This window comes from Castor canadensis, chromosome 1, assembly GCF_047511655.1.
Source record: "Castor canadensis chromosome 1, mCasCan1.hap1v2, whole genome shotgun sequence".
Classification (NCBI taxonomy): Eukaryota; Metazoa; Chordata; class Mammalia; order Rodentia; family Castoridae; genus Castor; species Castor canadensis.
In genome coordinates, this window is record NC_133386.1 from 186,943,720 (window position 1) to 186,968,748 (window position 25,029).

Consider the following 25,029-nt stretch of genomic DNA (forward strand, 5'->3'; position numbering starts at 1 on the left):
AGTTTTGTAGGTGTGAATTAGGTCCTCCGAGTTCATTCCACAGGAAGAATGCAGAGAGTGCTGAAATGTAGGTCCTGACTTTCCATGGAAGGGGCACACTGCTGCAGTGGTCTTGGCAGGTAGCTTCTAACTAAGTGATATCAGACCATAAAAGAGGAAGCCTGAAAAGTAGAGCAGCTCTTCCTAAATATTTTTCTCAGCTCATCCCAGTGATAACAACAAATTATTAATTATTCCTGGGAGGAGATTGTTCCAACATGAAGTTACAGCTTCTACCTACAGTAAAGTATCCCAAACCTCCTACCTCTGTGAATAGAGAAATTGACAAATAATGTGTCTCTTTAGACTACAGAAAAAAAAGAACCAGATTTATATAGTCATGCAAACACATCCAGTGCCTTCATACTCCAGGAGCAGTACTAAAACGGGGCTTTAAAGATACAACTTCCCAGGTTTCCTCAAAAGGGCTTGTGCTGCTTATTAACTGTTGCAACTATTAAAGCTGAATCTCAGAGAACTTCATCCTTAGCCTTGTATCTCTTGGAGAAGAGGTGAATAGCTACATGTGAGTCTCCTTGTATCACAGGACAGCTGGTTCTTTAAAATGGCACACAAACACTTCCAGGTGATAAACATTTGAACAAATGCAGAAAAATGATAAAAATGTGCAACTCCAATTGTCTCTCTGGCAGTGTCTTACAGCACACACTGGTGAGCTAATGGAGCAAGCAAACACTTAGGTAGAGCGCCAAAGATTAACACTGCGTGAGCTTTGCATATAGCTTGTCCCAGTGATAAATCCAAATCTACTCATTATTTCAGGAAGAAATTTGATCATGCACTGAGTGCCACAATTTCAGCAGCTCCTAGGCAACTTACTCTCTCATTAATTTCCTAGTTTGAGAGTCAATTGGGCCTTGCATTTCTGGGTATCTCTAGACAACCAAACATCAGTGGTTGACATAAAACAAGACCTGTTCCAGAAGCTATCTCTCCAAGATCAGCGAGTTCAGTGTGAACTTGAGCAGTAGTGTTGGCCACAAATCATATTTCCAATTTATTGCATACTAGGAAGTAAACACTTATGCTTATCTACCCCCACAAAGACAGAAAGAACTGGAATATGCAAAGGATACTCCAAACTTCTTGCTACATCCATATATTCTGGCTCCTACCTTGCCAATCTTGAGGTGCCCACAGAATGATTCAAATTCTAAGCACCTAGTGATACCTAAACCAGAGACAGCAGTTTGGACAAACACACAGATTTCAGAATCACCTTAAAATCTCTGGCCAGATGGACTCGTGAGACCCTTCTCCAGCATGAGACCAATTCAACAAGACTGATAGAGTTTTCTTATCTAATGCAGAGAACCAAGACAAGAAATCAACAAAAATTTTAAAAAAGGGAAATTTAATCCAACTTTAAAAACCTTTTTTATTATTCATTTTTTCACATGTGCATACATTATTTGGGTCATTTCTCCTTCCTGCCCCTGCCCCCACCCTCTCCCCCAACCCTCTTCCCTTCCAGGCAGAACCTGTTCTGCTCTTTTCTCCATTTCCATTGAAGAGTAGAAATAAGCAATAATAAGAAAGACATAGCATTTTTGCTAGTTGAGATAAGGACAGCTATAGAGAGAGATTCCCAGCATTGCTTTCATGTACAAATGTGTTACAACCCACATTGATTCACCTCTAACTGATCTGTACACTGGATACTGATCCCCTTCTTGTATTGACCTCTGTTGCTTTAAGGTTTCTGTATTAGTTCCTCTGGAGTGGAGACATCAGATGCTTTCATGGTTTGGGTTTTCTATCTAACCCTATACCTCCCATATATGTTCTCCCTTTGTCATGTGACCCAAGTCCTACAACATTGTTGTATTTGCCCTAGATCTAAAGACCACATATGAGGAAGAACATATGACTTTTGGTCTTCTGAGTCAGGCTAACCTTGCTCAGAATGATGTTCTCCAGTTCCATCCATTTACTTGAAAATGATAAGATTTCATTTTTCTTCATGGCTGAGTAAAATTCCATTGTGTATAAATACATTTTCTTGATCCAGTTGTTAGTAGTGGGGCATCTTGATTGTTTCCATAACTTGACTGTTGTGAATAGCACTGCAATAAACATGGGTGTGCAGGTGCTTTTGGAGTAACTTGTGTCTCATTCTTTGGGTATATCTCCAGTAGTGGGAGTCCTGGATCATATGGCAAATCTATGTTTAGATTTTTAAGAAGCCTCCAAATATTTTTCCAGAATGGTTGCACCAGCTTGCATTCTTCCCAGTGGTGTATTAGGGTTCCTTTTTCCCCACATCCTCTCCAACACATGTAGTTGGTAGTGTTTTTGATGGTGGGTATTCTAACAGGAGTGAGGTGGAATCATAGTGTGATTTTGATTTTCATTTTCTTTTTGGCTAGAGATGATGAGCATTTTTCATATGTTGTTTTGGCCATTTGAATTTCTTCTTTTGAGAAAGTTCTATTTAGTTTAGTTGTCCGTTTCTTAATTGATTCATTGATTTTGGGAAAGTTTTAATAATCTCTAGAAACTGATGAGTGAGATGAATTTATGTGATTTACATAACAGGAAATTAAAATAATGGTAATGAAAATGCTCTAAGGTCAAGAGAACAGTGTAGGAACAAACTGAGAATGTCAACCAAGAGGTAGCAAATAAAAACCAAGCAAATAGATATTCTAGAACTTAAATATAACAATTTTAAATTCAATAGAGGGATTTAATAGAAGACTACAACAATAAGTCAAATTGAAGATAGGTTACTGGAAATTATATAATCTGAAGAGCAAAATTGGGGAAAGAAGAGGATAAAGATAATGTAAGGGTCAGCACTGAGCATAGCAAAATATACATTTCCCATGAAACCAGAAGAGGAAGAAAGAGATAAAAGGACAGGACTGATTTTTAAAAAAGAAGCAAAGCAGAAACATACAGAAGCCAGAAAAAGAAAGAAAGATACATTCAGGAAGCACAATGGACACTAAATTTGATGAGATGAAAAGAGCAATATTGACACTTCAGAATCAAGTTGCAAAACTTTAACAGATGTTTTAATGCAGCAGAGAAAGGTGGATTATTGTGTACAAGGGAATCTTCATAACTTTGTCAGCAAGTTTTTATTAAGAAACCTATTGGGTCAGATAGAATGGAAATTATATGTTCAAAATTCTGAAAGAAAAAATTTAAGAATATCATAGCTATTACGCCTGTATGTAAGAAATGGAGGAGTATTTTAAAGACTTTCTCAGATAATCAGTAAGTAGAGAGAATTTGTCACCAGTAGAGCTGCCTTTCAGCAATGCTAAAGGGCATTCTTCAAACTGATATCAAAGCTCGATAAAGACAATATAGGAAAGGAAAATTAAAGGCCAATATCTCTGATTAGTATTAATGCAAGAGTCCTTAATGAAATATTATCAAGTCACATTCAATAGTGTATAAAGGTTATTTTGTTATTATTTCCATAAAAAATAAGATTAGTTCAGTATATACAAATCAATAAATGCAATGCACCAGATAAACAAATTAGAGGTATAAAACATACAGTCATCTCAAGAAATACAGAAAAGCATTTGGCAAAGCTCAATATCCCTTTATGAGAAAAATTCTGAATAAGATAGGTATAGAAGGAATGATTCCCAACACAACAAAGACTATGTATGTAAGAACCCTGAACCCATCATGATAAATGATGAAAAAAACTGGAGCCTTTTCCTGTAAGATCAGAAATAAGAGTGCTCACTTAGATCATCTCTTTTCACATTGAATTAGAAGTCCTTATGGATATTCGAATAGGAAATGGTGAAAAGAAGTTATCCCTGTTGAAAACATGATCTTGATGCTGTTATGAAAAATGTTCTGGAATTCGTTAGAAGTAATAGCACAAAACTTAATGAATAAAAAAAAAGAAATTTATTTTAAAAGATGAGTATTACAGAATGTTACTTATATCCTAATAAAAATTAAAATAACTCTATCAAATATTGTAATATTTCTAAATGAGTTAATAAGCAAAACAATTTAAAAAGGGAAGAGGAAATTAAAAAATCAAAAGTAGTTAGGATGATTTAGTAGAGGGATTGTTTGAATTTCTTTAGATTTTTACCTTGGAGAAGGAAAGTTTCAACTATATTTTCTGGGAGTGTATCTGCATGTATGTGTGTGTGTGTGTATGTGTGAGTGTGTGTGTGTTAAAATCCACACTGCATATCCTGATGAAGACTAATTTGATTTCTATAGTAAACAGAGCTCAACCATTGTTGAAGTTGGAATGGATTCACAGGGGAGAATATGGATCTGAAAATATAATTAAGCACACCAAAGCCTGAGGGAAATAACTTCAAGACCATAAAAGTCCCAAATGTGACCTGGTAAAATACAATGCTATCTGCGTAGTGTTTAGTTACAGCACACTGCTTAAGTCAGATAGATTTCTGAATCTCTAGATTTGATACAAGCTAAAACAAAAAAAATTCAACTTTTTAGAAAAAAGTACAAGGTTATATTTGATATTTGTCAAAAGACAATCTAAATTTACTGAAATGCAAAGGTGTATGTTAAATTTGGATGGTGTTGGGTTTTTTTTAGTACACTGTATTGCTCAGAAGGTCAGCCTTTGGAAACAGATTGCTGTTACAAACAGGTAATGAATATTGGGGTGAAACCATAAAAATTTTGAAAGAAAAAGGCAATAAAAATTATTTTTGTCACCTCAAATACTAAATATACATATCAAGCAAAGTAATTTTTACTATTATTAGTGAGTGTTTATACTCTATATTTATATAACTAAGCCAAAAGTGTTTTATGATTTGTTATTAGTTTCACTCAGAAATTAATTTTGGAAATAATGGGAAAAATTTTAATGCAACCATGATTTTCAGGAATATAATAACTGGAGTCATTTCTCTTTACATGTGAATATATTTAAGCACAGGAAACACTCACTCCTATAATGTATAGCCTGTCACTCCCACATACATGTTTATTCCATATTATTTTGAAGACCGAATGGGATTCAATGCATGCAAATTTGCTCTGTGAAACATAGAAAGTAGGTCCCATGAAGACAAGGGATCTTGTAGAAAGTGGCATGCTTCAAAAGGCAGTTAGATTTAGAACAAGTTTTCTCAACTGCCTACCTCAGATTTTTTTCATTACTTACAAATATATAAAAATGGTTTTCAAAAAATAACATATGACTAGTCAATTTTCAAAGAAGAAAAATGAGTAGAAATGAATTATAATCTGTCTTACAAAAACACTGTTGGGGTTCAGATGTGGAAAACATGCATCTGTTTACTTTTTCTTTTTCTCCAAAGATTAACCAGACTGAAGAATGGACAGGGAAAATTGTTCCTCACTGACTGAATTCATTTTTATAGGAATTACCAATAACCCTGAGAGGAAAGGGCCTCTATTTGCTGTATTCTTACTTGTTTATCTCATTAATCTTATGGGAAACCTTGGAATGATCATTTTAATAAGACTGGACTCACAGTTTCACACACCAATGTGCTTTTTCCTCAGCCACCTCTCTTTCTGTGATCTCTGCTATTCCACAGCAATTGGACCCAAGATGCTGATGGACATCTTTGGTAAAAACAAATCAATTCCCTTTCTTAGGCTGTGCTCTACAATTCTTCATCTCTTGTACCTTTGCAGATGCTGAGTGTGTACTGCTGGCAGTGATGGCTTTTGATCGGTACAAGGCCATAAGCAACCCCTTGCTCTATACAGTCCACATGTCCAACAGGGTGTGTGCCTTGCTCATGGCTGGGTTTACATGGTGGGAATGGCAGATGCTTTGATACATACAATGTTGGCTTTCCACTTATGTTTCTGTGGATCTAATGAGATCAATCATTTCTTCTGTGATTTACCTCCACTGTACCTCCTTTCCTGTTCTGACATACAAGTCAATCAGCTAGTATTATTTGCCATTTATATGTTCATGGAACTAAGCACCATCTCAGGAGTTCTTGTCTCCTATTTTTATATCATCTTATCTGTCTTAAAGATCCACACTGCTTAGGGGAGGTTCAAAGCTTTCTCCACCTGTGCCTCCCACTTAACTGCAGTTGCAATTTTCCAGGGAACTCTACTCTTCACATACTTTCGGCCAAGTTCTTCCTACTCTCTTGATCAAGATAAAATGACCTCATTGTTTTATACCATTATGAATCCCATGTTGAATCCTCTGATTTATAGCCTCTGGAACAAGAATGTAAAACAGGCCCTGGAAAAAATTAAAAATAAAAGAAGGTTTTAAATATTTATATAAATTTCCCATGCTGCATATACATTGTAATTTTGTTTTCCTAAAACAGTATGATGTGTGAGAAATAAAAATTTGTCTCAAGTATTTCAAGTTGATGAAATGAATATTCATACTAAAGCCCAATCACAGGAAAATGCTGTATTTCCCTAACCTGTGGTACTCCCTTGTGTAACTAGGATTTACAGATAATACTATCATGGTATCACCATATATCATGCCTTCATCCAAAGTCAACATTGTTTTCTACAGTTATTTCTTTTGTGTTGTGTGAGAAGGTATCACTCTCTTGCCTGGGAGTGCCTTGAAGTTGTGGTCTTCCTACAGCAGGTTCTCCAGTAGTTGGAATTATAGGCCTGTGCCAAAGTGCTTGGCTTCTCAGTCATATCTCTCAAATCTAAATATGATACTATCCATTTGTGTAAAAGCTTCCTGACAGTTCTAGCTTTGCCAGGTTTTACTTTCTCACTTTTTCACTAATGCTTTGCTTTAATTATATTTAAATTTTTCCCTTTTTGTAATTATTTTTGTGCACTTAATTGTTTTGGCTTCATGGTGAATCACATAGCTTCTATAGTAATGAAACCTATAGACTAACTGAAGTAACATACATTAACTAACTAAGCAATCAACCAATTCACAATAAGCTTCAAAACTTTTATGAAGTATAAAGGCTAGGGAAAATATATCAAGAACTAAAGATCTAATCCTGTATGCAAGAGAGAGGCTTTCTTGCGTGAAGACATTGTACCTCTGTTCTAAAGAAATGCAAATTGAAGAAAGAAATTACTTTTACGCATAGTGTCAAACAATTTAAGAAGTATTTAGGTCAACAAGTCTATAAATTTTAGATTTAAACATGTCCTACATGGCTAAAGACCATTGCAAAGCACTTTTACATGGATATCTGTGTGTTGTAATTATTTACTGTCACCTTTTACCATTTCCTCTTATTACCTTTCTTTCCCATCTTCCCCCTTCTCTGGCTTGGTTGAATGTTCATTTTTGTATATCACAGACACCTAAAGACATTGTTTCAATATAATCTTGTATATGTATGAAATGCTTATTTCCCATATGAAATAGTGAATGCCCATTGCACAAGGACTGAGTGTTCCATTCCTGTAATCCAAATAATCTGCATTGTGCTTGTGATGAAATGGGTAAATCAAAAAATAAATATTGAAATATAAATATGAAATATTTTAGTGTTATTGGATATTGGCAAAATAAAATTAACATGTGAGTACATATATTTTATAACTTTTAATAAGTAACATGAAATAGCTGTAGACACCAAAGTAAAAAATCTACTGCATATGGTAAAGGCATACATAATAATTACAAATAATGTAAAGATTTCATTACTGCTGACACGTCTATTTCATCATTCTCTGTGCTTAAATTCTGATAGCTAAAGCATTGATCACCTTGTTAAAAAAAATATAGATATGACCATATTTTAGAAAGACCATATAAGACTCAAAGTTACTCTTATTTATCTATTACAGCTATAAAAGCTAAAACTAGATGTTTGTCTTGGGTTTTCTTGCTGACATTAGATAGTGCCTTTGTGTGAAAAAAAAATTTCAGAATGAAATGAGAACCCAAGCTCCTCTGCCTTTCAAAGTGGCATTTATGGACAATATGATACATTTGAAAGTACCACAGTGAAAGAATCCTATGGAGAATATTTGTTTTGTTTTTAAAAAGACTTTCAAATGTATTATATTTTCTTCATTTCATATGTTTTTTGGAGTTGTTACTTATGAGCAGCACCAAGGCAAGATTCACTGAAATGTATTTAAAGTTCAAGCATACTTGAGTATTATTGAATTTACTAATACAGAGGTTGTGAACATGTTATCTACTTAACCAATCTCCTTCCAAGATGGCACCTTTATACTGTAGCTTCTGAAGAGTGTACGTATTCACTCTTGTTATCAGACCCAGAGGGTATGAACTAAAGAGAAAGGATTAAAAATCTTTTAATGGTAAGAACAAAAACAGGATAGATTAATTTTAGCAACTGTTGTTTCACTCTCCCTGACATTTTTGAGATTAACAAATTATTGGGAATATTTTTATTAGATTGTCACAATTAAAAAAACAACCTTGACTAGGAATATACCCAAAGGAATGTGAGTCAGGTTACAACAAAGGCACTTGCACACCCATGTTTATTGCAGCACTATTCACAATAGCTAAGCTATGGAAACAGCCAAGATGCCTCACTACCGACGAATGGATTAAGAAAATGTGGTATTTATATACAGTGGAATTTTTCTCAGCCACAAAGAAGAATGAAATTTTGTAATTCATAGATAAATGGAACTGGAGAACATCATCTTAAGTGAAGTTAGGCTCAGAAGGCCAAAACCTACATTTTCTCCCTCATATGTGGATTATAGACCTAAAACAAATATTATGGGTCAGGGATCATCTTAAGCAAAGGCCTTCAGGAGGAATAGGGCGAGGGAAGGAAACTAAAACCTTGAATTTGGTTGATGTGTTTACTGTACAGGAGTGTATGGAGAAATCTTAAACTGACGGGGGCCAACATGGGAAGTGGACTAGGGAGGAGTGAAGAGAGCTGGTAGAGATGAACCAATTGGGTTGTAATACTTAAATGCACACACAAAAAATAAAAAACACAGGGAAACTTCATGTGTAGCTATCCTTATCTCAAACTAGCAAAAATGTCAGCTTTTCTTTTTATGTTTATGCTTTTTCATCTATAAAATCAGAGAATGGGAGGGCAGAACAGATTCTGAGGAGGAGAGAGGGAGTTTGGTATGGGTGGAGGGAGAAGGTGGCAGGGAAAGCAGTATGAATACTGTGCAAATAATGTACACACATGTATGTAAATGTAAAAATGATACCTGTTGAAACTGTTCCAGTAATCAGAGGTGGGGGGATGAAGAGAGCAGTGGAGAGAATGAATTCAAGTATGATCTATTTGACACATTTTAAGAATCTTTGTAAATGCTACAATGAACCCCAATTCAGCACAACACTGAATTTGTGCCATGAGGCACCAAGTGAAAACAAAAAGAAAACAGTAGTAGCTATACTTACTTCAAGTACTGTAGACTTTTTTTTATTCATTTATTCACATATGCATATATTGTTTGGGTCATTTCTCCCCTCTGCCTCTCCCTCACTCTCTCTGCTCCTCCACTCCTCACTTCCAGGCAGAACCTGTTCTGCCCTTGTCTCTAATTTTGTTGAAGAAAAGACTTAAGCATAATAAAGGAAGAGAAAGTGTTTTTGCTAGTTGAGTTAAGGATAGCTATACAGAAAGATTCCTAGCATTGCTTTCATGTACAAATATGTTATAACCAAGGTTGATTCAACTCTAACTGATCTTTACACTGGTTCCTGATCCCCTTCTCATGTTAACCTCTGTAGCTTTAAGGTTTCTGTATTAGTTCCTCTGAAGTGAGGACATCAAGTGCTTTCATGTTTTAGGTTTTCTTCCTATTCCTGTATCTCCTGTATGTGCTCTCTCCTTGTCATGTGGTCCCAGTCCAACCACATTGCTGCACTTGCCCTAGATCTAAAGTTGCATATGAAGGAGAATATATGATTTTTGGTCTTCTGAGCCTGGCTAACCTCGCTCAGAATGATGTTTTCCAGTTCCATCCATTTACGTGCAAGTAATCAACTTTGTAAAAAGAGACAAAAGACTATTATGTAATGATTCAAGAGTCCATATATTAAGATTACTTAGGAATTATAAATACACTTCAGCCCAACATGGGAAGGGTTGAATACATAAAGCAATCATTAACATTTATCAAACTCTTCCAAAAGCTAATGGGAAGAAATACCTCCAAGTTTATGAGGTTAGAACAACCCTGATATGAGAGTTCAAGGAAGACAGTAGGAGAAAATTATAGGCCAATATATCTGATTAGCATTGATGTAAGAGTCCTCAATGAAATATTACTAAGCCATCCATGGCTTAATAGTACATAAAGAAATAGTACATAAAGAAATTGTTATCATCATTTGTGAGGAATTCCATAAGAAGCAAGATTAATTCAATATGCCAAGTCAATAAATGAGATGCACCAAATTAAGAAATCAGAGATATAAGACAAATGGTCATCTCAAGAGGTACAGAAAAGTATTTGCCAAAATTCAACATGAGTTAGGAGAATAATTATCAGTAAATTAAGTATAGAAGGAACAATTCTCTACACAACAAAGGCCATATATATGAGAACCTTGCAGCTAACATCTAAATCCACAGTTAAAAAACTTGTAGCCTTTTCCTGTACAATCAGAACAAGATAAGAATGCACACTCAGACCACCTCTTTTCAACATTGTATTGGAAATTCCAATGGATATTCAAATAGAAAATGGTGAAATGAAATTATCTATGGGAAAAACATGATCTTATTGGAGCTATGAAAAATGTTCTGGAATTAGAAGTAGTAGCTACAAAACTCATGAATATAATAATAATTAATTTACTTTAAAGGATGAGTATGATGGAATGTATATCCTAATAAAAACTAAAACAAACCTATAAAATAATAGTAATAGTCCTAAATGAGGTAATAAAGAAAGTGATTAAAATGGAAGAATAAATAAGTACATAGAAGTTGGGAATGATTAAGTAGAGGGGCTAAGTTTCATTAGACTTCTACTTTGGAGAAGGAAAGTTTAGATTATATTTTATGCGTGTATATTTGTGTGTATATACATATGTGAATATGTACTGAATGCATATATATATTTGTATATACAATATACATATACTATATATATATATATATATATATATATAGCATACACAAAAATCTTTGGCTTCTTTCTTCTGACAAGAATCAATTTGATTGCTATAGTAGACAAAGCTCAACTTTGGTTAAAGTTGGGAGAGGTTCATGGGGGAGAACACAGAACCAAAACCATAATTAATCATACCAGAACCTGAAGGAAATAACTTGAGGATCATAAGTCCCAAATGTAACCTAGTAAAATGCAATGCTATCTGCCAAAAGTTCAGTTAACACAAAACTGCTCAAGTCAGGTAGGTTAATGATTGTCAAGATTTTTTGAACAGGGTTGAGCAAAACAAATTCAACATTTTAGAAAAAAATGAGAAACATACAAATGTTAGTTGTCAAGGGACAATGTAAATTTATTGAAATGTAAATGTATGTGTTAAATTTTGTTATATTGATTTTTATTTTTTGTCTTACTCTATTGATCAGAAGACTCAAGCCTTTGGAAAGAGACTACAAAGCTTTCTCCACCTGTGCCTCCCACTTAACTGCAGTTGTGATTTTCCAGAGGACTCAACTCTTCACATATTTCTGGCCAAGTTCTTCCTACTCTCTAGATCAAGATAGAAAGAACTCACTATTTTACACTCTTGTGATTCCCATGTTTAACCTCTCATTTATAGCCTCCAGAACAAGGATGTAAAGCTGTCACTGAAAAAATTAAAAATTAAAGGTTTTAAATATTTGTACAAATATCCTACTTCATATATTATGATTGTATTTTCATAGAACAGGATTTATTTTCTCACTCTTTCATTTAGTATTATTTTAAATTTATCTAAAGTTGTAAATTGTTAACTAAAGTGTTTTGTGCATTTAAGTGTATTGCTTTCATGGCGAATCGCATAGTTCCTATAGAAATGAAACTTTAGCCTAATGGAAGTAACAGACATTAACTAAGTAAGCAGTTAGCTAATTCATAATAAGCTTCAAAACTTTTATGAAGTACAAAGGCTGGGAAAAATATATCAAGAGCAAAATGTTTAATCCCATGTTTAATAAAGAGGATGTCTTCCCTGAAGATACAGTATCTCAGATCTAAAGAAATGAAAATTGAAGAATGAAAGAAGTTTAGGCACAGTGTCCTAATTTTAGAAGTATTTAGGTAGACAAACCCATGATTTTTTAGATGTAAAGATGTCCAATAAAGCTAAAAAGCAGTGGAAAGAGCTTTTTAATATCTGTGTGATGTAATGTGTTAAACTTTACCTTTTCTTCTTGCTAGCTTTGTTTACCATCTTCCCAAATTGTAGATTGCAGATGTCTAAAGCATTGCTTGAATATCACCCTGAACATGAAATGTTTGAAATGTTTGCTTCTAATATGAAATTTGAATGTCCATTGAACAAGGACTGAACATCCCATTCCTGTTATCCAAATATCTTGCATTATATCTGTAAGAAAATAAGGAAGTTGAAAATAAAAAATAAAATGTAAGCAACAAAGTATTTTAGTGTTATTACATATTGATAAAAACAAAGTAACTTTCTACAGTATGTACTTTAAATATAAATATTTCATAACTTTTATAGGCATGCATTATAATTACAAAGAATGTGAAGATTTCATAGCTGTTGACACTGTTCTAGTTCATGATTGTCTGATCTTATTTTCTGATACCTAAAACATTGAGTCACCTTCTTGAGAAAATACAGATATGGCCATTTTTTAGAAAGACCATACACAACTCAAAGGTACTGTTATTTATCTATTAAAACTGTTGAAGCTAAAATCCCATGTTTGGGGTTTCCTGTTGATATGAGATAGTGTCTCAGTGTGAACAAAGACTCAGAATGAAATGAGAGCTCAAGAGGCAGCTGTAACTTAAAAGTGGCCTTTATGGACAATGTGACATGTTTGAAGTGTTTTTAATGGGCATTCCTCTTAATGTTCAGGTGCTTATCAACAACACTTCTTAGATGTAGATATACAACTTCATTAATGTTCAAGTAATTAAAATTAATTACAATGTAGTATTATGGCTCATTAAAAAATAACTGAAATGAAAAGAATTGAAATATCAAGTAGTGTTACAGATGGGAAACAACTGTGCTTCTTATACATTGATGTTACAAAGTGTCCCCTTTGTAAAATTGTATGGAAGAATCTACTGTAACTGTACAAATGCCTAGTGACTCCAAATTCTGTTCCTCTATTGGTACCTAAAGTGAACTACATTTTCCACATAAAATTTGTAAAATATTTACTATTGCATTATTTGAAGTAGTATTAATTATGCAAACAACTGAAATATTATGAATATAACAGTTTGAGAGTTAATGAATCCAGAAAGTCATCTAGTATGCATTTTAATGTTTTTCATACCATAAATACACAGTTACAACCACTCAGGTTTGCTGTACATCATGAAACTATTGCAGATACTGTATTAATAGAATATTTCTGAGCTCCACAAATGTTATCGGCCATAGTTTGATGACTTCTAATTTTACATAATAAATTCATGGTATTTTTTTATTATAAATTATTTTATTAGTATATAGTCACCATACAGGGAAGGGGATTCATAGTGACAATTCCAATCAGTCTTACACTGTACATTATTTACATTGCTCCCATTGTTTCTCCCCATCAACCCCCTCCCCACCCTATTTGAAACAATTGTAAGAGGTTTTTCAGTTCTGTTTCATATAGGTATGTGAAGTCCATCAACCATATACTATCACTTAATCTCCTTCCTTTGCCTTAACCCCTCCCACTAGTAAACCACCCTCCCCGCATACACTGTGCCTATTTTATAATTCTGGTTTTCATTATTAATATCTGAGTTGATATTGAAAGGGTGTCTCTATGTATGTCCACTGTGGGTGTGCTTTACTTTGGTCTATTCAATCCCTTTGAATATTTGCCCTTACCCACTTACCTCCCACCTGCTGTTTTTTAACAGCTTTCAGTACACATCCTTATATCCTCTACCTTCACATCTTACTGTATGCAATATTACTGATGCTCTATCATTCTCTTTTCCTCTCTCTCTTTCCCCGAATTCCACAGAGCAGTTCCACTGTTACCAACAACTGAGTTTGTATATGGTCATGCTTGATTTTGTGTACATGTTTACCTTCGGATCTATCTTCCATGTATGAGAGAAAATATGCTTCCTTTGTTTTTCTGACCCTGACTAACTTCACTAAGCATAACATCTTCCAATTGCATACCATCAAACCCCATATATTATTTCTTGTGGCTGAGTAATACTCCGTTGTGTATATATACTACAATTTCATGATCCATTCATCAGTTGTAGTATATATGGGTGGTTTCCAGAGCACAGCTATTGAGAATAGTGTTGAGATGAATATCAGTGTATAGTTGTCTCTACTGTATCCTGCTGATGTTCTTTTGGGTAGATATGTGGGAGCAGTATTACTGGATCATATGGCAGGTTTATCTTTAGCTTTTTGAGGAATCTCCATACTACTTTTCTTAGTGGTTGTACTAATTTGCATTTCCACCAGCAGTGTTTAAGGGTTCTGTTTCTCCACATCCCAGAGAGCATTTATTGTTCTTTTTACCTTTGATTATGACCATTCTAACTGGGGTGAGATAAAATCTAAGTGTTGTTTAGGTTTGCATCTTTTTTATTACCAGGGAAGTGTTCGTGTATTCACTGGCCATTTGTACCTCTCTTCTTTTGAGAATTCCCTCTTTATTTCATGTCCCCATTTTTTCATTGGGGTATTGAGTCTTTGGGAGCTGAGTTTTTGAGTTCCCTGTATATTCTAGATATCTGTCCCTTATTGGAGGGTAGCTGGCAAAGATTTTCCCCCATCCTGTGGGCTGTCTCTTGAGTCTGGTGACTGTTTCTTTTGCTGTGCAGAAGCTCTTCAGTTTAATGCAATCCCATTTGTTCTTTATTTCTTTTAGATGCTGAGACTTTTTGAATTCTGTTTAGGAAGTAATTCCCTTTAACTATCTATTCCAGTGTATTTCCCACTGCTTCTAGGAGTTCTTTCAGTTTCTGGCCTTATATAAGGCCATTGATCCATTTCAAGTTGATTTTGGTACAGGGTGAAAGACAGAGATCTACTTTCAGTCTTCTGCATGTGGATATCCAGTTTTTCCAGTAGCATTTGTTAAAGAAGCTTTTTCTCTACTGTGTGCTTTGGGCTCTTTTGTTTAAGATAAGTTGGCTTATGTGTGGGTTTATGTCTTGATCTTTTACACTGATCCACTGGTCTTCCTGTCAGTTTTTGTGCCAATACCATGCTGTCTTTTATTGTTATGGCTCTGTAGTACAGTTTGAAGTCAGGTATTGTGATGCCTCCAGCATTGGACTTTTTGCTTGAATTGCTTTTGCTATTTCAGGTCTTTTATCTATTCATATGTATATTATGATTATTTTTTTCTATTACTGTGCAGAATGTCATTAGAGTATTGACAATGATTGCATTGAAAATGTACATTATTTTTGGTAGTATTGCCATTTTTACAATGTTGATTCTACTGGACCATGAATAAGGAAGGTCTTTCCACCTTCTGATGTCTTCTTCGATTTCTCTGTACAATGGTTTATAGTTTTCATTAATAAGGTCTTTGGTTTCTTTTGTTAAATTTATTCTGAGGGCAGAACAGGACCTGCCTGGAACTGAGGCAGTGGGGTAAGGTTGGAGGAAGGGGGCAGGGTGGAGGAATGACCCAAACAATGTATGCACATGTGAATTATTGAACAGAAATAAATAAATAAAAATTTATTCTGAGGTATTTTACTGATTTTGAGGCTATTGAAAATGAGATTATTTCCCTGATTTCTTTCTCAGTCTGTGAGTTGTTGGTATGTAGAAAACCTACTGATTTCTGTATGTTAATTTTATATCCTGCTATTTTGCCAAAAGATAGTTTTGCTGGGTAGACTAGATTAAATTTATAGTTGCTTTCTTTCAAGATCTGAATTATGTCTTTCCATAACCTTCTTGTGTTTACAGTTTGAATTGAAAAATCTGCTATTATTTTAATGGGTTTGTCTTTATATGTGACTTGTCTTTTCTGTGTTGCAGATTTCAGAATTCTTTCTTTGTTCTGTCTGCTGAGTGCTTTCATTAGGATGTGTCTAGGGATATTTGTCTTTTGATCTTGACAGCTTGGTTTTCTGTAAGCCTCCTGCATCTGGGTGACTCTTTCTCCAGGCTAGGGAAGTTGTCTGCTATTATTCTATTGAATAAGTTGTCAGTGCTTTTAGTTTTTATCTCCTCTCCTTCTTCTACACTCCTGAGTCATAAGTTTGGTCTTTTCATTGCATCTCAGATATCTTGCATATTCCATTAGTCTTTTCTTAGTATTCTTTCATGATCTTTTACTGTTTGACCTAATTCCTTTGCTTTGTATTCGGTTCCTGATACTGTATTTTCAACTTACTCTACTCTGTTCACTAAGCTTTCAATTGGGATATTTATTTGGGATATTTAGTTGTTTATTTTGGATTTTTTTTTCAGAGTTTCCATAACTTTATTGATTTCCCTTTTCATATCCTGGATAGCCTTCTTAATTTCATTCATCTGTTTGTATATTCTTTCAGCTCATTTAATTGTTTATTCTCATCCTCTTTGAGGTCAGTTACTAACTTTTGTCTTTCTTCTTTGAAGCCATTAATCATTTTTATTATTGATTTATGGAATTCATTATTTGATAGATCTTCCTTTACACAGGTTTCTGGATCCTTAGTGGTGGAATTGGGTTTTGATGGAGAGCAGTTGTCTTGCTGTTTCATTATACTTGACATTTATGCATCTGGAGTTGTTTTTGCTTATGGTTTTAATCTCTTGTGCTCCTGTCATTGGTGTTTTGTGGTTTTTTTTTTCCTCCTGGAGCTCCAGCAGTGTTCCTCAGAGTGGTGTATACTTGATACGTTACCCCTTGCAAGGTTTTTGTTGTGGTGGTGCCTATTACTTCTTTTCTTCCCTGTGAAGGGACAGAAGTTCCTGGTCTTAGATGAGAGTTAAGGGGCTCTTCTGAAGTCACAGTAGGGAATGCTGGGTCTCTGTGCACTATGGGGGTAGGCCTCCTAACACCGGCAGAGTAGCAGATTGCCACTTGGTGGAAGAGCTGGGATTCCAGCACTTGGACAGGAGAGACATGACTCTCCTTCAGGGAGATGCAGTGTGAATCACTGGAATTCTGTGTACCATGGGGAACAGGGCTTCTGGTGTTTCCTGAAGAGTAGCAGGTTATTGATTTCCTATCCTCAGTGGGGAATCTGACATTCTCTCTCTGACAGGGGAGTGAGGTATCTCTTGCTGTCAGGAACAGTGAGGCATGCTGGGCCTCTGTGGGGAGGGGAGGCTTCTGATGCCAGCAGAATAGCAAGATCTGGAGCCTCGGGTTCACTAGGGTGTGTGGTGGCCGGCTCCTGGCACTCTGTTGCAAGTTGAGGGTACCTGTGGAGCAGCAAAGCAAGTGGACTTCAATCATCTGGTGCCCACAAAGCAAGTAGGCCCTGGGGTCTACTTGTGTTGGGATATGAGTTTCCAGGAGCCACAGAAGCTGCTTCAGTCTTGGGAGAACAAACCCTGTGGGGAGCAGTTCTGGGGTCCAATTTGCCACCTGAGCTTCAGTGAATGCAGTCCCTTGGTACTTCTGCTGGCTCAGGAGAATAAAGCTTTTGGGCAGTGGAAGTTCTGCAGCCTGATTTCACACACTGGCCTTTGGGAGTACCATTCTGCAGCACTGCTGCTCATTCAGTAGAGCAAAGCCTATGGACAGCAGAGTTTTGGGGTTCTATTTTCTGCATGGGCTTCAGGGAGTGCCTTCTGTTACCCTTAGAGAAGCAGGAGCCTTGGGACCTGCTTACACAGGTGGGCCCATTTCCCTGACATTTCAGGGTGAAGGTAGTGGGTAATGTACTTGGGGAAGCATGGAGCTCTAAGCTCCTATGTGTTCCTGGGAGCAGGAATTACCACTGAGTAATGGAGCCTAGAGCAGCGTGGAAACTTCAGGGGCATGAAATTGAGATTGTTGAGCTGTGAGTTGTTCTTCCTGTGATTAGTTTTTCTCTTTGTGGATTTCGACAGGGCTTTGCTTCTTTCTGGTTATGGGACCCCATAAGTGCCTTTTGTAGGCCTCTAATCCTCCTTTTTCAGGGTATTTGGTCACCTCTGGGCTATGAGAAGGTCAAAAATCCACCCTCTTCAGAGTGCATGGTATGCTTGTACATTGGAATATAATATGATAATAACAATAAACTACACATAACTGGATTACTTTCACAAACACTGAGTACATAAAAATATGTTACTGGTTATTACTTCAAGAACATACATGCTACCATGCCAGTTAAGAAATCAGCTTGTCATAGATACTAGGACAAGTTCTGGAATAATGGGTCTGCTTATTTTAGGTCAGTAGAGATGTTTTCATTATTAAAATTCACTTATAAAAGAGATCTTCACATATTTGCTATAAGGTTATAAAAAAACAGAAGATTATATTATTTTTTTAAGTAAGACTTTACCATTTTCTTACAATTATAAAGTCATGTGGATAATTAATTTTATAAAATTAAAAGTATAGTTAATAACTTTAAAAGTCTAAGATATTTGATGAATTTTCATGAGGGATAATTTCTTACAAGGGATCCATTTAAATGCACAATAATCAAAAATTTTTTGAACATATGGTCATTGAAGTTACAAGTTAAACCTGTGAGACTTTGGCTATCATCAAAATAACTTAGAATAAATGAAATAATGTGTAAAATATTCAACACAGCATAATGGCAAAAAGATAATATAAAAAGACTCTTTTAATTATTGTGCTGGGGGTACATTGTGGCATTTACAAAACTTCATGTGGCTATGAGCATCTCATATGAACATGCTTAGCCTCAACATAATGGCAAAAGAGATCACATTGGCCATCATTTCCCCAATCTTGGGAAACACACCATGATGCAAGACCATATTCACTAATTTAGGGAAGGATAATAAACATGAGACTTTGTTCTGGACTTTAGTGTTGGTTGCTAAAACTTAAGGCTGAATAAATCCTTGTAGTCCTTTCCCAAGACCTGCCTGTGGACAGAGCCCCTGGAGGACCTCTACTGCTAAGGGAATCATTTTTCCCAGTCTATGGAATTTCTGTTCACCTGTAGCTCATTCCAGCTGTCTTAAGCCACACATCTACATAAGCAATAGGCAGCTCAGAGAAGCACATGTCTGGGTCCTACTCCAGTGTTGTGTTGGCCACGATGAACTGTTGATTCCCGGTATGACTCAGAATAGCAGTAATGGTAGCCCCAGGTGCAACATAAGAACCCACGGATAGTCTATCTGTGGTAATTCTTCCCAGAATGAAGCAGAATCCTGTAATGATTTACCATATAGACAATAACTATGGATGAGACATTTGGACCTAATCTGTCCCCAAGAAGAAGATTGTGGAGTAGGAGAACTTTTTCTAGAAATTCTGTTAAACAACACATGAACTATGTATTTGGGATCAACTCAGGCTTGTATTGTTTTCTAGCACTGAAACAGTGGCAACACACCAACAGCTGACTGCTAGAAAACCTGGACCAAAGTACCATCCAATGTTGAAATAGTGGAAGTGATATGGTCTCAGAGAAAATAAGTAGCTTGGTTAGAATTTCTGGAGGAACAGACACTACAAAGTCAGATTATGAAGACTGAAATAAACCCTTCATCCAATTATGGTCAAATGATGTCACATTCCAACAAATATCAAAAGACTTCATGAAACTATTATCTCACTTAACACTCAACATAAGAAGACAGAGAGTAACCAGATAGTCATAAATATTAAAAAACTGTTGTAGATTTTTAAATATCTATCATAAGGAAATGTAGTAAATTTTAACAAAAACTCAGAGAAATATTTCAATACCCAATGAAAATCAATACAATGATGGAAACAATTCAAAAAAATCAAACAGTTGAAACATATATGAGCAGAAAATTATAGTGAAATTAGAAATGTGATATAAGGATAGGTAAAATATAAGAAAGAATTAATGAGCTCAAAGTCTACTTAAGAATATACAATTGGAGGAGAAAAAAATGAATGCCCAAAGCTCATAAGAACTTTGGGATAGTATTAAAACCATAAATATTTGAGTTATTGGAATTCATCAAGGACTTGAGTACACCAAAATGATAGGATGCTTATGCAAACAAATAATAACAAAAAGCCTCCTGAACATATGGAAAGATACAGGAAGGTTAAAGTCTCCAGCCAGATTAAACTCAAAAAAGTCTACCCCAGGGCATCTAAAACTCTCACTGGTGGAAGATACAGACAAGAATCTCAGGACTTCAATAAAAAGAAGCAACCCATAAGGTTGTCCCAGCTCATGTGAAAGCATACCTCAAAGGAGAAATTGTACAGGTCAGAAGAGAGTGACAAGATATTTTCATAGAACTGAAGGAAACAAAAACAACTTTAACAAAAAAAATTTTGAATTTTGGCCTACCACCATGGTATATGGTTAGACAATGCTACTTCAAAAGGACCCAGAGCCAAACCTGCATGGAGTCAGAAAGTATAGTGTGCCAGGGACTGCCAGAAGGGGCAAAGGTGGAGCCACTGTGTGTTATGAAAAAAGACCTGGAAGTAGATAATTGTAAAGGCTATACCACCTAGTGAATATAGTAAAAATCAAAGAATTTTTCCTTTAATGTGTGAATTTCATATATATAAGCTATCAATAGAAATAACATGCAAAGTTAGCAATAGTGGGGCTAGAGTTATTGCTCAGTGGTAAATCACTTGTCAAGCACTCACAAGGCCCTGCTTTCTATCTCAATCATTGCAAAAAACAGTAGTAATAATCCATTAGATGGATGAAGGACAGAGCTTCAAAAGTGGAAGAAATAATAAGCAATAAAACGAGGTGAAAATGCTAGGAGGACTATTTGAATTGCTTTATACTTGGCTCCAGACAAATAAGGATATATTTTACATTATAAAATTAGTGTAGACTGTATAATTTACACCATAAAATTGACTTGAAACTTTCTTCCTGATATAGATCAATTTGATGAAAGTGATATAGATTTAAAAAGTAACATTTACTAAAGACTTTATGTTCTTGTTTTCACAAGGGAAAACACAGAACCAGAAAAAGAATAAACCAGATTTGCATATCACCAAAGCCTGAGGGAAGTCATTTAATTCCCAAATGCTACATTGTAAGATAAAAATGCTACCCTACCAGTGTTCAGACACTGAAGACCCGTTCATCTCAGGTAAATTTCTGAGTTTTCAGATTTAAAAATATTAGGTGGACTAATCATTTATGCCATTTTACTTAGTACGATAAATTTTGAAATCTAATAATCAAAAATATTTTCTACTCAGAACTAGAGGACTCTGGCAGAAATTATTAGTATTCACAACATAACATTTTTATTATTTTACTTTAGGTTTATAAGCAAGTTTTTATTCATTTTATAATTGTGTAGGTACATAAATCAACTCAAAGTTTCTTTTTGTGTTTGTTGTGTTAACTCGGAATTATGCTGTAAATAACAATATTTATAATATCAACCCGGTATGCATCACACACCATAGTTACCTAGAACAAAAAGCACCACAGACATCCATGCTCTGCATTTCAATTCTTATGTGAATAAAGCCAACTGCATATACAAATGCATAAAAACGTATAGGTCCTTATATATGTATACATATATTACTGTGCCCAAATAAAAAGAAGAAATGCCTATATTTCTCTGTATTATTTATTATCCTTAATAGCATTTTAATATTTTTAAATATGAAATAACATTTAAAATCTTGTGTAATACAAAAGTATGTATTAAGCTATGTATTTGCACATTTTTCTTAGAATTTCTCTTTTAATGATTAAGACAATCAGTCATCATTGTGATTCAGTTTAACCCTGTCAATAGGCAATGAACATTGTGGCAAAACTGTACTACATTTCCCAAAAAAAGTTCAATGACATTTGTTTCACGTCTTATCAATGAAGAACATACTGACCACGCACAATAAGGTATAACCATTTTACTTTTTATTAGTCAGTAGTATGCTCATTGTTTCTAGAACTAAAGTAATATGTTCTAAATCAATCATGACTTTGAAGGCACATCATAACTGACATTTGTGCACTAATGTGAATGTTTTTAAGGAGCAAACAGTTTAGTGCTACATCATGCAGTCTACTTTACGTAAGTTAACTCCATGTTATTTTGAAAATGTAGTGAGATTTCAGTATATTAGAGCTATAGCTCTTTAAGATTGTACGATAAAGTCCAGAGAATTTGAAGAAAATGTAGAAAGTCATCCATCATAAATGACATGTAGATTTCAATCATTTTCCCAACTGATGTATTAAACATTTTTGTTATTGTCCAATAGATATGATAGTTCTTTAAAGAGTGAGACATGACTATTTGTCTAATGGTGGAAAACCAAATTAAAGATATGAAATGTCTTCTGTCTTATAGATACTTTGTGAGTACATAGAAGAACTAAATAGGTGTCTATTACTTTTGAAAATATTTTATGTTTACAGAACAAAGAAGAATGGAAAGGGAGAATTGCTCTACCTTGACAGAATTCATTTTATTGGGCATAACCACAAATCCCAAAATGAAGGTGACCTTGTTTACCATGTTTCTGCTTGTTTACCTCATCAATCTTCTGGGAAACCTTGGAATGATCAGTTTAATTAAAGTGGATTCCCACCTTCACACACCAATGTACTTTTTCCTCAGCCACCTCTCCTTCTGTGACCTCTGCTATTCCACAGCAATTGGACCGAAGATGCTGGTGGACCTCTTTGCTGAAAACAAATCAATTCCTTTCTCTGGCTGTGCTCTGCAGTTCTTGACCTTCTGTATCTTTGCAGATGCTGAGTGTGTACTGCTGGCAGTGATGGCTTTTGACCGGTACAAGGCCATCAGCAACCCCTTGCTCTATGCAGTGAACATGTCCAGCAGGGTGTGTGCCCTGCTCATGGCTGGGGTTTACCTGGTGGCAATGGCAGATGCTTTGATACATACGACATTGACATTCTGCTTGTGTTTCTGTGGGTCTAATGAGATTAACCATTTCTTCTGTGATGTCCCTCCTGTCCTGATACTATCTTGTTCAGATACACATGTCAATGAGCTAGTGATATTCACCATTTTTGGTTTTATTGAACTGAGCACCATCTCAGGAGTTCTTGTCTCCTATTGTTATATCATCTTATCAGTTTTAAAGATCCACTCTGCTGAGGGGAGGCTCAAGGCTTTCTCCACCTGTGCCTCCCAGTTAATTGCAGTTGCAATTTTCCAGGGAACTATGCTCTTCATGTATTTCCGGCCAACTTCTTCCTATTCTCTAGATCAGGACAAAATGACCTCACTGTTCTACACTCTTGTGATTCCCATGCTGAACCCTCTGATTTATAGTCTACGGAACAAGGATGTGAAAAAGGCTCTTGTAGAACTGAGAAATAAAAGATGGTTTTAAATATTTTACTTATGTGTACATATGCACATTTATAGAATTTGCTATGTTTGTAAAATTATATTGCATGACACACAGGAAACGTAGTTTTTTCTCCTAGCTTAACTTACTCAGGTAAGTATTTTTATGAAGTCTAATCATAGGAGAACATTGCAGATATCCAATTGTGTCACTCTTCATTGCTTATCTTGAATTAATATGTGGTACAATTTCTGTAGAAGTTTTCCTGGCACTTTCAATTGTGCCAAAGGTTTATTTGTTCGTCTGTCATCCAATTTTAATTACAGTCAGATTAAGTCAGTGTTTATTCATTGACTTTTAACACATTTAAGTGTCTTGTATTTCATGGTTAATACAGTAGTTTATTCAATAACTAATACTATGTTCTAAGGGAAAATATAGATTTAAGTGAACCAAACAGTATATTTGCATAAGCTTCAAAGCAATCCTGAAATCAAAGACTTATTGATGAAATTTCAAAACAAAGATCCTAAACCAAGTGTGCAGAAGAAATGTTTTCTTTGACAGAGATATTCAGTCTCAGATGGCAAACATGCTTCTCAGAGTAAGGAAAGTATTCTTGGCAGAGGATTTGACAATTAGAGTAGACTTGAGGTAGACTTTTCTAAGAGATTTGGAAAGGAAAGATGTCCAACCAGGTCAGAATATAAAGGGAAAAGAAAATGTACACCTGAGTGCTGGAATTATCAACCATCAAGTCATCCATCATTTATACCAGGAAGCTTTCCTTTTCTTCTTTCCCATTTTCAGTCCTGGTCAAATGCTTCTCTGTGATTCGCCTATTTAAAACAGTATAATTTGACTCTGCTTCTCAAATCGATATCTCCCTTAGAAACTACAAGCACACTTTTTTTTCAAAGGCTGAATATCCTATACTAGTTATATAAACCATCTTCATGAGGGGAAGGAAAGCAAATAATGAAATGCCAGATAATATACAGCACATATGGGTACAGTAAAACTAACTTTTGAGTGTGTTATATGCCATATCCATACATATACATCCTTAAACACACACACTATAGTTTTTAAGAAATGACATAAAATGTCTGTGGATAGAAATGTATCTACAAAGACAAGTTTTTTTTTTTTACTATTTATTTATTTAGAAATATAGAATGCCTTACTACCTAGTGTGCCATCCTTGTGCAGAAGCCATGATAAACCTCTCTGTATCATTCTAATTTTAGTATATTTTGCTGCCGAAGTGAGCACAAAGGTCTTAATTTTTCTGAGTAAAGAAAAATCATATATGTATGTACTTGATACTTTCCTTTTTCATTTTCCTCCACTCATTTTCTTTCCAATAACTAAAACACTGAATAATCTTAAGAATATCTGGATATGGTTGTGAAGCTGAAGATTCATACAGTAACATTATGAAGTTTTTGTTCTAATTATAGAAACAAAAATCCACTATAAATCACAGGTTTTTTAGCTGCCAGTAGAA

At 35.1% G+C, this 25,029-nt stretch overlaps 1 protein-coding gene, 1 non-coding gene and 1 pseudogene across 2 annotated transcripts; 2 read left to right on the plus strand and 1 right to left on the minus strand.

The window, feature by feature from the left end:
- The first annotated feature begins 5,368 nt into the window (after nucleotides 1-5,368).
- LOC109675860 (olfactory receptor 5W2-like) lies at nucleotides 5,369-6,301 on the plus strand (annotated as a pseudogene).
- A 16,321-nt stretch (nucleotides 6,302-22,622) lies between these two features.
- LOC109675859 (olfactory receptor 5W2-like) lies at nucleotides 22,623-23,561 on the plus strand. Its single transcript, XM_020152448.2, has one exon. The coding sequence runs from the start codon at nucleotides 22,629-22,631 to the stop codon at nucleotides 23,559-23,561; it is 933 nt and encodes a 310-aa protein (XP_020008037.2). The 5' UTR covers nucleotides 22,623-22,628.
- A 1,125-nt stretch (nucleotides 23,562-24,686) lies between these two features.
- LOC141416293 (U6 spliceosomal RNA) lies at nucleotides 24,687-24,797 on the minus strand. Its single transcript, XR_012441046.1, has one exon. It is a non-coding gene; the product is annotated as a U6 spliceosomal RNA (small nuclear RNA).
- Between the last annotated feature and the right edge of the window lie 232 nt (nucleotides 24,798-25,029).

Bases quoted from the DNA above. Each gene is read 5' to 3' on its own strand.
- LOC109675859 (XM_020152448.2), top strand. From the start codon at position 22,629: ATGGAAAGGGAGAATTGCTCTACCTTGACAGAATTCATTTTATTGGGC.